The 17,500-nt window shown below is 41.7% G+C and overlaps 2 protein-coding genes across 5 annotated transcripts in view; one reads left to right on the top strand and one right to left on the bottom strand.

The window, feature by feature from the left end:
• The window catches only part of LOC119578628 (NEDD4-binding protein 3-A-like), a gene marked incomplete at its 5' end in the record, with an annotated part of 103,673 nt that extends 95,730 nt beyond the window's left edge, over positions 1-7,943 (top strand). The window contains 7 exon segments of the mRNA XM_037926190.1: positions 823-1,039; positions 3,529-3,776; positions 3,960-4,261; positions 4,263-4,407; positions 4,766-4,897; positions 5,138-5,291; positions 5,536-7,943. Coding sequence (XP_037782118.1) covers positions 823-1,039; positions 3,529-3,776; positions 3,960-4,261; positions 4,263-4,407; positions 4,766-4,897; positions 5,138-5,291; positions 5,536-6,101 — 1,764 coding nt within the window. The 3' untranslated portion in view covers positions 6,102-7,943.
• Positions 7,944-15,845: 7,902 nt separating this feature from the next.
• Positions 15,846-17,500, bottom strand: part of LOC119579075 (enoyl-CoA delta isomerase 2-like) — a 7,983-nt gene continuing 6,328 nt past the window's right edge. For 3 of the 4 annotated variants that reach the window (XM_037926803.1, XM_037926802.1, XM_037926805.1), the window contains exons 8-9: positions 16,776-16,943; positions 15,849-16,423 (exon numbers count right to left, since the gene is read on the bottom strand). In XM_037926803.1, coding sequence (XP_037782731.1) covers positions 16,325-16,423; positions 16,776-16,943 — 267 coding nt within the window. In that variant the 3' untranslated portion in view covers positions 15,849-16,324. Of the gene's footprint in view, positions 16,424-16,775; positions 16,944-17,500 lie in introns of all 4 variants that reach the window. The other variant, XM_037926804.1, reaches the window with a different exon arrangement.

Below are 17,500 nucleotides of genomic sequence, written 5' to 3'. Positions count from 1 at the left end.
AAGAAATAAAGAAAGAAACAGAAAGATAGAGACAGAGAAATGAAAACGTGTACTATTCACAAAGAAACCGCAGTTGTTAATTTAATGAAAAACCTGAACTACATTTTATAGTATATCCTTTTTGCTTCCCAACTCGTATATTTTTTCAAGTTCTGTTTGCCACAGAAGATCCTTTATCGAAGCTGACTTGATTTATATCCCTGTGATTTTATTGCAATTTCTTTGTTTATATTTATTGTCCGCTTTCATTCAGATTTCCTCCCTCCTCCCTATTCCCTATAATTTTCTTCATTTTCTCGACCCATTTCTTATATGTTATTGATATCGCCATTGTTGTCTTATTATTCCTCTTTTCAGTTCTCCCTTTTATTCGTTTTGCAGTTTTTGCTATTTATTTATTTTTTATTGTGCATTGTTATATTCCATTATCGTCCTGATATCATCTCTAGTGTCGATTGTCATTGCTTTAATCTCTCTCTTTCTCTCTCTTTCTTTTATGATTCCGTGGTTTTATTTTTATCATCCTTTCTTTTATGATATCGTGGACCTTTTAAATTCCTCATATATTATTTTAATCTCCCTTTTTTGTTTCTTTCTTTTATATAATTTCACGGATTTGTTTTTACTCTCTTTCTTTCTTTTATGATTTAACGTTTTTTTTTCTCTCTCTCTCTTTCCTTAATTTTTATATCTTTTCTTTCATTTTTAAAAAAAAATAATTTCACTGTTTTAGTTCTTTATCTCATCTCTCTATTTTTTTTCCATAATTTTTTGTATCATTATGTATTGTTTCACTCACCCCCCCCCCCTTTTCCTCCCCAGGGCAAGGTGGTGATCCGCCCCATCGCCTTCAAGCCGGTGGCGACCCCAGGGCAGCAGGGCGGGGTCTCTCCCCAGGGGGTCCTCATGGGCGGTTCCCCTGGGAGTGGGGGGGTCACGTCGCAGTCAGGGACCCCCAACACCACGCCCCCGTCGCGCCCCGACCCCCGCTACACCTCCACGCCCACGCTGGTTAGGGGCGGGATTCATCACTATGGGAGTGAGTAGATTCTTCGGTATTTTGTGTGTCTTTTTTGTTGATTTTGTTCTTTGTTCTTTGCTCTTTGTTGTTTCTGTTCTTTGTTCGGTGTTGGAGATCGTGAGAATCAAGACGCGTTGGTTTCATTTGTGCTGAATGTAATATAGGTGGAGATGGATTGATTAATGGAACAAAATTCAATTTTTTTTTTGCTATAAATATCATTCTTTTTTGCATTATCACGAATGTGTGGTTAAGCTCCGGATTAGATTAGTCCACCCTTGACGTCATTGTTTGGCGTATAGAAAACGGCGTGATTATCGCGGTTCTGTCATTCCAATTAAAAAAAAAAATAATTTAGATTAAAATTTGTAAAATATATTTCTTTTGTATGTTGGAAATTTACATTTATTCATATACAAAATGTTTAAATATTGAAGAAAATACCCCTTTAAATATTAGTTTGAAACAAGAAGGTCGCCATGACGTCCACGGTGATAAATCGCGTTTCACTGTTATGGGTCAGCTGGGGGTCAAAGGTCGCAGATAAGGCGTTGGAGCGAGGTCAGGGAAGGGGTCGGCGTGTTTGGGTTTTGGTCATTGGGGGGGGGGGGATAAAAGAGGGAGGAGGAGAAGGAAGAAGGAGATGATGAAGTAGTGTCGTGAAGGAGAGAGAGAGAGAGAGAGAGAGAGAGAGAGAGAGAGAGAGAGAGAGAGAGAGAGAGAGAGAGAGAGAGAGAGGGGGGGGGCAGACAGAGACAGAGAGAGACCGAGACAGAGAAAGAGAGAAAGTAGGAGAGAGACAGACAGAGACAGAGACCCGTCGCTTTCCCTCGAACGAAGATGACGAATGAAGAGAAGGAGAATGATAAAGAGAGCGTGGGATAGGAAAGGAGAGTCTTACCCGATATGCCTTGCAAGCATAAACAACCATAAGCAAGCCAAGTTGTTTTTAAATGCGTGATAAGATTGCTTTGCCGCGACCTCGTCTTGCGCGAGTCGGCAAGTTATTATTGCAAGTTATCATTGTCATTATTGTTGTTGTTATCATTATTATTATTATTATTATTATTATTAATATTATTATTATTATCATTATCATCATTATTATGGTTGTTGTTATACGCAATATGTTCTGTGCAAATAAGAGTTGTGTTCATTTATTTATTTAATCAATTTATTCCTTTGTTTGATTTCCCTTAATTATATAATGCTGCCCCCCTCTCTCTCTCTCTCTCTCTCTCTCTCTCTCTCTCTCTCTCTCTCTCTCTCTCTCTCTCTCTCTCTCTCTCTCTCTCTCTCTCTCTCTCTCATTCTCTCTTTCTCTCCCGCTCCCCCTTCCTCCCTCCCCCTCCCCCTCTCCTCCCTTCTCCCTCCCTTCTCCCTCCCTTCTCTCCTCCCTCCCTCCCTCCCTCCCTCCCTCCCTCCCTCCCTCCCTCCCATTCCTCCCATCTTATATCACCACCCTCTTCTTACTCTCTCCCCCACTTTCTTGCCTTTCCCTCTCTCTCCCTTCGCCCCCCCCCTCCCCTCCCCTCCCCACGACGTCTGGCGGGGATGGAAGGGCGGCGTCGGTGTTGAGTTTCCGTCGCTTTCCTGCTTCTCGGCATTTTCTCATTCTCTCTCCCTTCTTTTTCTTTCTTTCTGTCTTTCTTTCTTTCTGTCTATCTGTCTCGTTCTCTTTCTTTCTTTCTTTCTTTCTTTCACTCTCTCTCTCTCTCTCTCTCTCTCTCTCTCTCTCTCTCTCTCTCTCTCTCTCTCTCTCTCTCCCTTTCTACTGGTCGATGGCCTCGTTTTTGTCTGTTTTTCATTACGCCTTTGTTATTGCTTATTTCTTTTTTCCTTTGTTTTTCCCATTTCCCCTTCTTAATTTCATATTTGTTTTTTATTGTCTCCCTTTGATACGCTTTGGAATTTGTTAAAATCAATATCGTGGAAATTAGTCAATTTATTAACGATATTCTCCCTATTAATAGTCATACTATTAACGATATTCTCCCTAATAATAGCAGTGATGTGAGATTAGTTAGTGAAATTTTTTTTTTTAAAAAAAAAAAAAACGTTCTATAAAAAAACGGCGCCCCCAAACGAAGCCCAAAATTAAGCGCGGGGAGAAAGGGAAAAAAAAAGGGGGGGGGGGGGAAGGGAAAAGAAAGATTTAGGACGTGGTTTCCCCAGGGGGTCAGTTACCTGTTTTTCCGGGGGGACTCTGGGGCGTGTTTCCTTATTTTGGGGGAGGGGTGCAGGATTTTTTTTTTTTTCCCTTTTCTTTCCGCTCTTTTTCGGATTCGATTTTTACGCTCTTTTCTCTTTCTCTCTCTCTCCTTTTCTCTTCTCTCCTCTCTCTTCTCTCCTTCTCCTCTCTCCTCCTCTCTCTTCTTTTTCTCCGTAGAGGTAGTAGAGAGTAGTAAGAATGTTTTTCTTTCAACCTATATAAAAAAGACTTAAAGATAGTTTAACTAAAGCCTTAATTGTCTGGTGTCGCGGCGCCCCCAACCCCTGTCCCGCAGGCATGGGCGACCTGAAGACGCTGAGCCACAACAGCTACTCCCTGGACCGGCGGGGGCTGGTGACGCCGCTGTCCTCGCGGGGCTACTACGACCACGCCGACAACAACAACAAGTACAACAGCCTCACCAAGCTCCACAACAACAAGAACATCTCCATGAACAACAAGAACAGCAGCTACATCAGCCACAACAGCAGCATGAGCAGCAGTAGCGGGAGCAACACGAGCGCCAAAACAACAACAACAACATGAACACGAGCGGCAGCAGTCACAACAGCAGCAACAGCAACAGCAGCCCGCCGTCGTACCCGCCGCCGCCGCCGCGCCCGCCGTCGCACCAGTCCACGTGCAGACACGAGGAGGCAGCGCACCACCACCGCCGTCGGCCACGAAAAACCCCCTGCCCAGGCCTACGACAACACCCCCCCATGACCACAGCCGCCCCAAGGCTCTGCCCGCAGCACGGACCTGCCGCGCTACGACAGCCTCAAGAACCTCTCGAGCGAGTCCTACCACCACCAGTACCAGTACCACAGCCACCACCACCACCACGCGGCCGGCCCCGGCAGCGGCAGCAGCGGCGGCCTGCACCAGCGCATGGGTGGCTCCGTGACCAACCTGTCGCGCATGGGCGGCGGCCACCACACGGGCTCCGTGCAGGGCCTGGACCGGTCCGTGTCCGTCACGGGCTCCAACCCCGGCCTGGACCGCACCATTCGGTCCCGGGGAGGGTCCACGCGAATCACCGGACGAGCACCACCAGACGCCCTCGCCCTCCGACTCCGGCGTGGCGGAGCTCGAGGCCATGCTCAAGGAGAAGGACTCCGAGATCAACACGCTCCGCGAGACCATGGAGCAGAACGAGCAGGTGATATTCAAGGTAGGGCAGGGAGACGGCGGCCACGCCCTCGACGCGCACGAGACGCTCTGACCCGGTAGCACGCAGACGCTTTGGGGCTTCCACGCTCGCTAGGACTCCTAGACACATGGGGACTCTCGGACACTGGGGCAGGGTTGGGATACGGGACCTGGTGCATGATGGCTCTGGCCTGCCGCAGAGGGAGATAGAATAGAGAGTAAATTAGCGCTTAAGTATTATATCAGGAATAGTTATGGCAATTGCTAGATAGTGTTCATGATAATAAAAGAAAAAAAAAGATATAGTTAATATACATTAGGACTGATGATAAGAAAGTAAGCTTGCCACAAAATATTTACCTCACGTTTTTTTCTTCCAGGTGTATGAGGAGAAGGAAAAGACATGGGAGAGAGAGCTGAAGAAGATCAGAGACTTGTATGACTCTCGCCTGAAGGCAGCGCAGCAGAAGGCTCTCAAGGTGGAGCAGCAGCTTACCACCCAAACATACCAGGTAAGCTATTTCATTAAATTCTAAAAGGACTGGAGAGATGTACCAGGTAGGAATCACCTCCCTTTCGTTAATGATTTGGAGTAAGTGATCCGGTATTTATGTATTGTTTTACAAAAAGAAAGTAATTTAATGATGTATTTGCTGTTAAGATTGTTGATCAGGTGAGAAGCCTGAACTTCGTTTAATTTGGAGCTCACTCCTTTTATTTAATCAGAATTAAATCCCAATTTCAACCCACAGCTGCAGCAGGAGCGCAGGAAACTGATGGCGGAGCTGGAGGAGGTGCGGCGAGAGAGAGACGGCCACCAGAGTCAGACGGAGCAGCTGCGGAGAGAGCTGAGTACTCTGAGGACCCAGCTAGAGGAGACAGAGTGGAATCTCTGTCAGAAGTCAGGTTTGTATATTGTTTTTTTTGTGGTTGTTGCTGATAAGGAACCTTTGAGCTCCTTGATAAGTTTTAGCTATTTGCTTTTTTCTCACACTCTTAGGATGCTCTAGCTGTTGGTAACTTAAAAAAAACATTATATATATATATATATATATATATATATATATATATATATATATATATATATATATATATATATATATATATATATATATTATGGATGAAGATTTAATTTTGTTATATCTTCCAGGGGAGATCTCCTTGCTGAAGACCCAGCTGAAGGACTCCCAGGGCGACCAGACGACCCGCGGCCACGAGCTGCTGCACCTAAGAGCCCAAGTGAGACAGTACCAAAATGAGGTGGAGCGGAGACGCTCTGAGATCAATTCGCTGCACGACCTCATGGGTCAGCAGCGCCGTGAATCTGGCGACCTGCGCTTGCAGCTGGACCAGGCACAGCAGCAGCGCTCCCAGGCGAGAGCACACGACCAGGACCTGCTCCTCCAGGTGGACAAGTACAAGTCTGAGGTCGAAGGCATGAAGCGGGAGAATGAGCTGCAGAGACAGCAGTTTGAGGAGGAGCGCAAGAAGTGGACTGAGGAGAAGGAGCGAGTTATACGCTACCAGAAGCAGCTACACCATAACTACGTGGCCATGTTGGGCCGCAACCGCCAGCTGGAGGAGGAGGTGGCTAGGCTGACCGGGGTACCGCTGCCCCCCTTGAAGAACCTCAGCCCCCCCAAACTGCCAGCCGTGTATGCTGATATCCGAGATGCCCCGACATCCCCACAAATCTCCAGTGAGTCTCGATGCTGACGAGGAACTCGAATTGTGTGTCATGCTGGTCATGTGTACAGTCACAAGGATATAAAGTGTATAAGAAATGTACAGTCTCAGTGATGTGTGTATAAATATCATGGAAAATATTTTAAGGAACAATGGAGGCATCCATTTAGAAGTCTTAGATCTGGTGCAAAGAGGAAACAGGAAGATGTGATTTGAACAGGACCTGTGTAATTCAGAAAAGAAATGTACCATAAATACTAAAAATCAGATACTGCCTGGATTGTCTGTCCTTCTCTGGGAGTGGTACCTTACTGTAAAAATATTTTTTTCTCCTATTCTCTGTTGGACAAGGACATAGAAGGTGTCTGCTCACCAGTGTTGGTCATAGACGCTTCTGCAAGTGAACTGATGAGTAGACGAATTGGAGGTCGCAAGAAATGTAGCATTGTTATGTGCTGATGTTCTGGCCTCTCTACCATGAAGCCTCAGGATGTGTGCGTGTATCAGAAATTGTACATGTTATATATATTTATATATATATAGATTTCTATTCTGTCTTCCTGATATTTTTAATGTTACGGACTGCAGTGCCCATTTTCATATCTCATCGAGGTCCAAGAAAAAAGGGCAAAAAGACTCGCTGTTTGATTTAAGAGATTTATATATAGATACAAAGCAAGATGGAAGATGTTTGTAATTTTTGTATAGAAATTTTTTTTATTAACTGTAAGAATTTCTAAGCTAGGAATACACAGTTTTAGTTTCTAGCCAAAGGTTATATTTAGTTGGAATGTTACACTCAAATTTTAAAGTTAAGGTTCAGTTGATATAGTTAACTGTTTTTACTGTGTACCTTTTCAGTCATAATCATCCGGTTTTATAGCTTTGATCTAACTACTATAGTTTCCAGTTATTTATTGCGTATGATTTTTTGTGTGGAAAATTTGTATTACTATATTGGGCCTTTCAGGGGTTAGATACTTCTATAAAGGTATTGTATTGTAGTCCGAAGTTCCTTCTTTAGTCAATACAAGAGTAAGCAGGTAAATTGGTAACAGGCTGACAAAGACAACAATGTTTTAAGAGAAATTCAAATAGATTAATGTGTTCATTTTGCCAGAGAAGTATCGTGTTCGTACTTGCCTGAGATGGACTTTTTCCAAAATGTTGGAACCCACTTCCTTCCTAACAGATTGAGATTTTGTCTTTGTACCCTGTTGAATCTACCTGTGATGTATTTTCATATTTTATTTCCTTTTTATTCAGTTTAAGGGGAAGCCAGCCTTCCCATTCTTCTTCTGCCGATTCATATTCAGTTTTGTTTTTACGTGCTCATCAACCTTAAGCTGGACGTGGATTGCCTTTCTTACATTTTTCTTTCGTGTACATACATTTTTATGGTGATTTTCTTGTCATGACTTTTTTTCTTTTTGTGTTTTCTTGTCCAATATAATGTTTGTTGCATTTGCTGGTGGTTTTGAACACTGATTGACCATCAGGGTTATAATTGTCAAAAGGAACAAATGTCTACCAGTTATGAGCTGAACGTTGTTGTATTGAACAAGAACGCTAATATACACATATATATCAACTTGATGCTCAATAATGTAGTAGCACTTTGGTTCTGGAGAGGACACAATATATTTCATATAATTATAGATAAATAAAAGAAAAAAATATATGTCAGGTGTGGATTGAGAGAACTTTTGTGTATTTAAACATCCCATTTGTTGTTCTCGGGTAATGCCTTACCTGTCTCAGTTCCCGGATGTACCACATAGGAAAAGTTTCTCTGCTCGCTCAGTTACATTGACACCTGAAATCTGAGGGAAGTGTGAAGAAGCTAGCACAAATAAATGAGGAATATATTAAGAGGTTTTTCACTTTTCTTAACCTATGCGCATGCAGTGGGATAATTGGAAAGCTGTTAAACTGATTTACTCCTGTGGGGTAGAAATAATATGAGTAGCAGCATCATATGTGGACCCGATAACACAGCTAGTGTAACAGATAGAGAGATACATTCATAAATAGTTAAAGAATGCTGCACATAAAATACAAAAAGCTCACCTGATTGATATGAAACAAAGAATATGATTCAAGAAATATTTTTAAAAGACAAAAAGCTAAATAAAAAATGCATAACACAAGTGTATGTGTCAGGTTGTAGCAGGAAGGAACATATATTTGATACCATCGTCTAGAATGTGATCAGAAAAAGGGGTATAAATAATTCACCATAATATATATATTTTTTATATTGTTGGTCAATTTTCCGTTATCTTGTAGTCAAAACACATTTTAAGGGGCTTTTTAAATTGAAAAGGAACTTATGAGTAATTTTGTAATGCTTGGCATACAATCACATGTACTCTCATAAAACAAGAGAGGGCTCTGTTTTAACCTGCTGCCACGGCTCATGGAGCTCCTATATTTAGTGATTTTAACTGTTAATTACTGTGCTCTGCGTGTTTCAACATGGCCATAGGTAAGCCTATAGTAGAGACCATGCTGAAACTTGATGGCAAAATATTTAATTGAATACTCGTTAACTAGCACTGAACGTTGTTTCGGCAAATAAGCCGGTAGTTTTGTTTCGGTGACTATGTTCCACACAGCAGATTGGCGATGGCTTGTGTTTGGACGAACAGCAGTACATGAACGTTCCTCCACACCCCTAGTGTCTATCAGTTTGAAAAAACGTTAGGCAAGTAGGACAATTGTCAATGTGTGTTATAAAATCCGCCTGATTCCTCTGCCCGTAAGTGTAAAGCTGGGGAGCAGAATACGATAAGTCCGAAATTTCCCCTGGCTGTCCCGTCACGAGCAAAGTTCTAGATCAACACGAAGCCATTCCATTGGCCACCTAGTACCGTAAGCCAGACGTTTTGAAAACTCTGTGACGGGTCCCCTGAGGACATGCCCAACTATTGCAGTCTGGGTAGTCGTATTGTGTATCCTGCCTTGCGTTCAGTTGGAAAATATGTGCTACAGGGACTAGGGTCTGTATCGCTACGGTGACGTGACACACGGACTTTTTGCCTTTTAAATTTTGTTTAAACAGTTTTACTGTGGCTTTTATTTATGCTAGTATTTATAACAGTGATCCTTTTATCTTGCTTGACATATTATATTTTCCATTTGGCTTATAAGACAAGATTCATGCTCCCATGTTTCGATTAATGTTACCTACGCACGGAGATAGAAGGAAAAAGGACACTACAGACTTGTAGAGCATAAAAAATAGAGTAGGAAGCATTACAGTTACATCCGCAGCGGCCTCACATTTACCAGGAAATGACGACAATAGGCCCTGCATTGCACCGCTCTGCAAGCGCCCATCGCGTTTTCCTCGCGAGGACCAAGACGAACGTGACGCGTAACTCATTACTGCGATATACCAAGTAGTCCCTGTATTACTACGCGAACGATTATTTTCTAATTACCAGCGTATTTTTTTTTTCCGAATTCATGTATGTAATGAATCCCTTTACTTTTCTTATACTTCTTTTACGTGTTTTGGTAATGGTTTACACTATGCTGTACAATAGCGTTGTGCGCATGCGCGGTTTGCCGCCGGGAGATTTGACAGTCCAGCGTTTCATTTAAATGTTTCGTCGATTCCGAGTCACTTTTAAAGCCTATAGAACAAACCGACATTAATATCTATCTCAGCCTGATATTTGAGTCCATCAAGTGCGCCAAAGGCCTAAAAAAAGTGATCAGAAACCAAGCAGTTGTGACCATAGACGGAAGCGAGGAAAATTTCGGTGTTTCGCCATATAAAGGTATGTGATTTTACCCTGGGGGTCCAGGGGGCAGAGCTCCTTGGGTAAGGAATATATAGATCGTATTTTCTTAAAGCCATGGGGGTCCAGGGGCCAGAGCCCCCTGCCTAGGGAATATATAGATTGTAGTGTCTAAATCCCACAGAATTAAGGTTAGGTTGGTTTATTGGTTAGGAAGCCTTGTACGATGACCACGAGGGATGTGGATTATGTGAAATCTCGTAGATTTTTACCTAACGATGGCTTCGGTTCCCGAAATTTTTTTTTTCTGAAAAAGTTGGCGCAGCGGTCAAAGACGGTGGGGATGTCCGTAGAGTTTCATTTGCCGATTGAAACCGGGTTTTTTTTGTGCTTGCTTACTCGGGAGCAATTTTATTTTGCGTTCATCGGACAAAGTATAAAAAAAAAAAATCCTATTTTGGAACTCAAGTATCTGGAGGGAGCGTCGCTCTCGGTAACAATTACCTCCAACTGATCTTCAGAGTTCACATGGCAGAATCCATACCGAAAATTATTCCTAGGCATTCTACATTAGCTGTTTTTTTGTAAACAACGTACGCGTGGTCTGCAAGGCGCACCGCCTCTCTTCTTTCTTTTTTCTTCTTTTATATGGTCTTAGACTATACGCACCGCCTCTCTCGGGACCGTACAAAAAAAATACAGCATCGCGCTACAGGCCTTTTTGAAAATTGTGAATTCCGTGGCGCAAGGTTGGCGTTTTGTTAATAACCTCGGATTAAACTGATGAGTAGTGTTGTCAAATACATTTTTCCAAAACCCGCTAAGCCGGTCTTAAAATCCGTCAGATTATAGATAAAGCTCTAAAATCCCCCGCTAGATTTGATTTAAAAAATTCTCTAGATTTATCTGAAATATGCGTCTGTGTGTGCGTGTGAGTGTGACTTTAATGATCTTGAGAAAAATAGAATTTGTGATAGGCACAGTTTACGAAACTTTGTGGAAATTCAGTGATCGATTTAGTTTTAACGGAATGATTATTTTAAATGATCTGCCTCGTCAATAATTAAGGTCTTTAGCGGCGAATACCCTGTGGGATTAAAATGTTAAAATAATTAAAATGTTTTAAAAAATATCAATAAATAATGTCTTTTGTGAGTAAAAATAAATAGCAATAAATACTGTTCATTATCAAAGCAAAATGATTAAGGTTTAAAAGTACAAAATTGTTGCATATATATCATGCATACTGTACCAACATATGCATGATATGTACGCGTTAGCACCCAACGCTGTGCTATTTTCCGATGTATTAACATCACTGTAAGGCAATCTTAAATCTCACTTACCACTAGATGTGATGAGGTTAAGCTCTTAATTACCTTCAAAGCACTACGAGAGTCGCAATATGTAACTGCAGAATGGTTCTTAAGATCTCGTTAATCTTGACTGCTGCAAGGATGGCATGTAACTCTGCAATGAAGAAGGAGGTTGCCAAAGAAAGACCGACAATTGCAGTCTTACTCTTGCTCACTGCTGCAAAGCCCACGCCATTTTCAGATTTCGAACCATCTGTATATATTGCATCTGATTCTTGTTATTGAATAAATCTCTCCCTGATTTCTGCTTCGGATCTCTCCCCTTTCCTATTCCGACCAAACTCAGCTGGGCTAGATTGGTCCAAGGGGGTTACTGGGGAGTTTCAGCAGCTAGAACCTTGGAAAGATTCAAAATGAGATCTTCCACAATATTCCTCATTCTCCTACCATAGGGTCGGCTGTTCTCAAGTGGTGTTTGAAATCAGTCTAGGTGTAGTAGATCCCGAGTCCTTTGTAGTCTTGTATAGTAAATCAGGTTTATGTAGTCCCGGTGTAATAAAAAGGTGGTTCTTCACTCTCAGCATACGGGGACTCTACAGGTGAAGACCTGAAAGCCCCTATACAGATTCTGAGAGCTTCATTATGAATGGAGTCTAACATCCGGAGAACAGTAGGAGTTGCATAATAATAAGCCTCACTCCATAGTCGAGTTTGCGAATAAGTCGAATAGGCGCTCGGTAAAGCCCCAGAAACGTTGTACGGTCTGCGCTCCAAAACAGGTAAGAAAGAACCCGCAAAATACTAAACCTTTTTGTAGCCTTCACCTCTAACTGTTTAATGTGAGGCACCCACGCTAGCTTTGAGTCAAAAATAGACCTAACTATTTGGGTTTGCTCCTAAATAAAGGGAAAGGATGGAACTTGCTTTTTTGTGGAAATGCACAGCCATGGTATTGCTTGGAGAAAATTTGAGCCCATGGTAAGTTGCTCACAGTGCAACCTGATTTATTGCAGTCTCCATTCCAGCTGATCTTCCAGGTTAGAGAAGCTGTTTCCCACTCTATTAGCAAGGAAGCTTTAGATGAAGGTAAGTAATGGTCTGCTTAAACCAATATCACAGAGCTTCATGAGTATGCCAAGTAGTATCGTAAGCCCTTTTCGAGGTAAAAAAGACTGCTAACATCTAACGTCGCTGTGTAAAGGAATTCTTTATATCCTCATATGGGCAACTGTGGTTGATCTCAGTTTCCTAAACCCATATTGATATGGCGTCAGCACGTTTTCCTCTTCTAGTAGCCATGTCAGCCTGAAGTTTACCATTTTTTCCATCAGCTTCCAGATGCAACTGGTGAGAGAAATTGGTCTACCATTCCCTGGTGTGGAAGCATCCTTGCTAGGTTTGGGAATGATTATAGCTTCTTTCCACGTGGATGGCACTCCCTAAAGACCCTACTGAATAGGTCCGACAAGAACTTTTGGGAGCTCTCCAATAAGTGAGATATCATTTGGTATATCTTACGGCAGAGTTGCAAAGCAGAGTCCATCTCCTTGCACACAAATGGCAAGTTGTATGGAAGTTCTTCAAGTCCTACTGAAGAATGATGTTGGTGTTGGTTGAACAGGGACGAAGGTCCTTGTTCAACCTGAAGGGTAGCAAATCGGGCACTGTAAGTTGCTTCTTAGGAGATCTCTTCCATGGATTTAGCTAGCTCAATTGCAACATCTTTTTATCTGTGAAGAATATGCCATCTATCCTCAGAGCAGGTGGTGACAAAGATGTGCTCTTCCCAGCGATCTTGCGCTTGTCCCATACTCATGGGACATACACTCTCCACGACGTCCGTCTAGCATGTTAAGGACTCGGTTTGGCGTTGGCTTGGGTCATTTTGTAATAGATCAAGGTCACATTGCTGGAGTGTTGTTTCAGCTCCCTTAGTGCAGCTTTTCTTGCTCTAACAGCTTTTTGGCTTTCATCAGACCACCACGGTACCGGAGGTCGACGGTACTGCCCGATACTTTTGGGAATGGATGCTGCTGCTGCAAGGTGAATTTGTGATGTGAAGTGATCAACAGCATCTTGAACACATTGGAAATCGTTCAAACATCCCTGCATTACTGCAGTTGACACAAAAAGATTCCAGTCTGCATATTCAACTTGACATCTCTTCACTTCATTGACTGGAATGCCATTCACCTCCTCCAATAGCATTTGAAAGTGGCTGCTTCCATGACCTGCCAAGTGAAATCTAATTGTGCACCAGGTGAACCAACTGACAGGTCAATATTTGGAGAATGTCCCAGTTTGAATTTGGAAATGTGTGGGTGTGTCACTGTTCAGAAAGAAATGAATCTACTCTAGAGAACAACAATTCCAAGGCCCTTCCTTGAGGGTTGCACAAAGTGTCTCCCCAGAAGTGATGCTGCCCATTGAAATGTCTCCAGAGTAGAAATGGATGAGGCAACTGCCCAAGTTTTCCAATTCATCTATACTAAGATTGCCTGGTGAAAGACAGCTGGATGCAACAGTGTAAGGTCATGTCAAGCCTATCCTCACAGCCGCCTTCACCTGCAGTGTCTTTTGCAGGTGGATGGCCTTGAAAGGGAATATCCTGATGTACCATCACTGCTACTCCTCCATGAGGTCCGTTATCAGAGGTCGCATAATGGGAAATTGGATGATTTTCCCTAGTTATAATCTTTCATACACATACAAAAACTGCCAATTCCTCCCACTTAGCATGAATTCCTTAATAGTTCCATTGGATCAGATTATCCATTCCTTCTGGTTGACTAGCTACCTTTTCATAAGGTGTTTGGCAGCACCTGTGGTTAAGGTCTGCCCCACACCTTCTTTAGACTTTTCTTTACCATCATCTTGGGAGTACTTTTTGGAGGGATGTTGTTTACCTGCGGAACTATTCCTCTGGACAGGCTCAGGATTCCTTTGCCAGGTCAGAGGGCAGATCTGAGCTTTTGGTTCAGGGGGATTCTGTCTAGCAGTGGATGCTCTGTGGATGTGGTGGCAGCTGAAGCTGTTACCCGTTGAGGCTTCTGGAGCCTTGCCTAATGGCTCCAAAGACCTTACTTTGGGAGGAAAAGTCTCTTCAATGGACCCCTTACTCGTATTCCACGTCTGATGGAACAACTCACCAGAGGAATGAGGCTAAACTGTGGTGGCAGAGTGAGTGCAAGAAGTATTGGAGGTTAAAGGATGATGGGAAGGTCAGGCTAGAACTGAGGCAAAGGACTTACCTGGCTGTGTGAACTGCACACGAGCACAATGCTTTGCCTCTGGAAAATTATCTTTCTTCTTGTTCTTAATTACCAATACTTTTTTTTTTCAAATTTCCACTTGCTACACAGCTTTACAGAAGCTTCATGATTTCTTTGCTGTGATACTAGACCTGGACTGTTGTCATCTCTTTGCTGACCTGTTGTACCACACTTGATACACACTCTTGGTAATCCATTTTCCTTCAGACGTCAAGAGTTGGCTCCATGCCCAGAGTGTACAACAGGTGACATTCTAGAGGGATTGGCAAAGGGAATGTGTTGGTTGTCGCGTAGTCAGTTTTTTCAGATTTGTAGACAGCATATAAACTAGAATTATCTCCTCACTCCCCCACCCACTATGGAGTCCAATGAGGGGAAGCTATAGGTTGGGGCTGAAATACACCCAACAGCCACAAGGGTAGTGAGGAAATATATGCAGTCACCACCCAGTGCTGATTGCAGTTGCAGGACCTATGCAATGCCAGCTGGGCAGTGCCTGCTTGACCCCAGGACTCCTGTCTCCTAGTAATAAGGGACACCATGCACAGCAAACACACATGGGAGAGTTCTCCCTGGTCCAAGATAGAATGAACCAGGGGTGGGTGCACCATCCCCTCTCATAGGCCTTGGTGCCCCTGGGAGCCATTTTGTCTCATCCCTCATTAGTAACCTCTCCAGTATGGGTAGCCCTCTGGTCCGGCTCACCAAGGCAAGATCCCCCACCATGACCAGGCAGCTCCCATTAGAGGAGTAATTTTAATGGATATGCAAGCAAATTACTTTCTCCTGAATATTAGTCCCCCATTAGCCTAAGCAGGCACAAATGCATTATTGTGAGACTGCCCTCAAGCCACCAGACCATGCAATATAGACTAGGAACTTGGCTGTAAGAGATTGCAAATTTTGGATCACAGTGGTGCAGTAATCTGGTCATTCTTGTAGAAACTATACACACTGTTGAGCAACAAGAAAATGCATTACATGCCATCGTTAAACACCAGTAGGAGACTCATTTCCCCCTCAAAACCTGTGAAAGTGAGACACCAACCAGCCATGAATAACCCTCGACATAAAAGTCATACATTAGAAGTGCAAGAATCTAGATAATTTATGAGTGAATCCATGTTAAGTTATACTGCCTCTTTAAATATATTGCTAGTATAATAATCAGGAAATCACTTATATTTTAGTGGTTAAATATAAAAATCAATAGCATTGAAATGGAAACCTCTTTTTCAAACTGGTAGAAAGAGGCAGTATGTAATGGGTTACAGCAGCATGCAATAGGTCAAAGAGGCATGGTTAGTAAATGAAAATGATCAAAGAATACAAAAAAGCTATGTTGAGTAAGGGTATGAAATGAAATGTTCATTATTTTGAAACTCAGTAAGTGATTCCAATTAAAATTTATTTATTTTTAAAGTTACAATAATGAATAATTTTCCTATTAGACAACAATTCATATATTTTAATATTACAATGATTAGTGGATTTCTTATATTTACATTAAAAGATTCTTTGTAATTACAAAGAAAAGCACCCATATTACAATAACCAATATTTACAATGTATATCTGATACATGTAAAAAGGAGAGTACTATGTTTATCCATTTTTTGTCCATTATAAAAATATTTTGTTCATGACAACCAACTATAAAAGCACAGAAACACATACACTCCCACATATATCAATACTCACACATAAAGTTCCATTCTTTTTTACCTACTGAAGAATGTAAACTGTGACCAACAATCTGCCTTGAAGTATACTAATATACATACACTATACATATTTATAAAAAAACATTAAAACCTGTACCCAAAAAAACAGCAGATATGGCCTCTGTCTGACTAAATATCAGTAATACAGTGGTAAATCTCATATATTCATGTTAGCACACATATAATAATTTTCTTAAAGCTTTGATTTCCTGGTGAAGAATTTCATTAATGCATTCATAAATTCTTCAGTGGTCCATGATTCTGCCAAAGATTTGCATTCCAAATCATTGACCTGCAAAGAGAGAGAGAGAGAGAGAGATTCCTAGCTTTATTCCAAACCAAATGATACAGAGTACCTATTTCTTAGATTAACATATATCATTGCACCTACACATATAGAAAAATGATGCTAAGAGAATATTTATTGGTAATAATATAATAGATTTTCTTAGACTAATACGAAATTTTAACTAAAAATAGATGAGATAGGGAACCAATTAAAGTGATATGCAGTGACACATGACATGTGACATAACAATCATGAAATGTGACTTGTTTACAATCAATGCAAGTAATGGTATATGAAAAATAGGTGTTCCCTAGTCACTAACACAGCTACTAGTATTTACTATGAACAAAGTTACCTCATGAAGTTTGTCCTTTAAGTGTGCTCTCATGAGGCCTTTAGCCCTCATCATGGCAACTGGAGGAAGCTTGGCCCACTGATGCAACCTTGGCCAGATCTGATCCATGTGTTCATCTGGAAACACCTCAGTTACTAAACCCATCTTGCATGCTTCATCTGCAGTCACCTGAAACCATAGGTTTTATAGTTGTGATTGTCTTTTAACAAAATATTCAAGATTCTGATTCATGAACACCTTTAGAAGTGTGTTATTATTGGGATATTGCATCACTAGCATAATGCAGTAAAATCCTGTAATGTATTATTACATAACAAAGGCACCATTTTACTTTCTCTTAAGTGCGTAAGCCAGTTCAAATTATCTGGGGATCATATTTCACTCTCTCTGTCCTCTACTATCCTTTTCACAAATACTACTGGGTAGAGGAAGCTTGTTGTATGAAGTGCAGCTAATTCACAGTCCCCTTTTGAATGCTTGAGGAGGGCCCCTTTCTTACTCATCCATTATAATGATATTGGCGGCCTGTTTCAATTACCTACACCCCTGAATGTATAATCAGGTGTTTGGTAATACATTCCAGAAACTTTTAAAATGAAAACTGGTATCCACAGAAAACTGTATTAATATGTGTAACCAAGAAATAAAATGCTGAAAGAGACCGAAATAATAAAATATCAAATCATACATAAAGATGAAGAAATCATGAAATTACTGAAATCAAT

Source organism: Penaeus monodon, chromosome 11, assembly GCF_015228065.2.
Source record: "Penaeus monodon isolate SGIC_2016 chromosome 11, NSTDA_Pmon_1, whole genome shotgun sequence".
Lineage (NCBI taxonomy): Eukaryota > Metazoa > Arthropoda > Malacostraca > Decapoda > Penaeidae > Penaeus > Penaeus monodon.
This window is presented reverse-complemented; position numbering and strand designations above follow the sequence as displayed.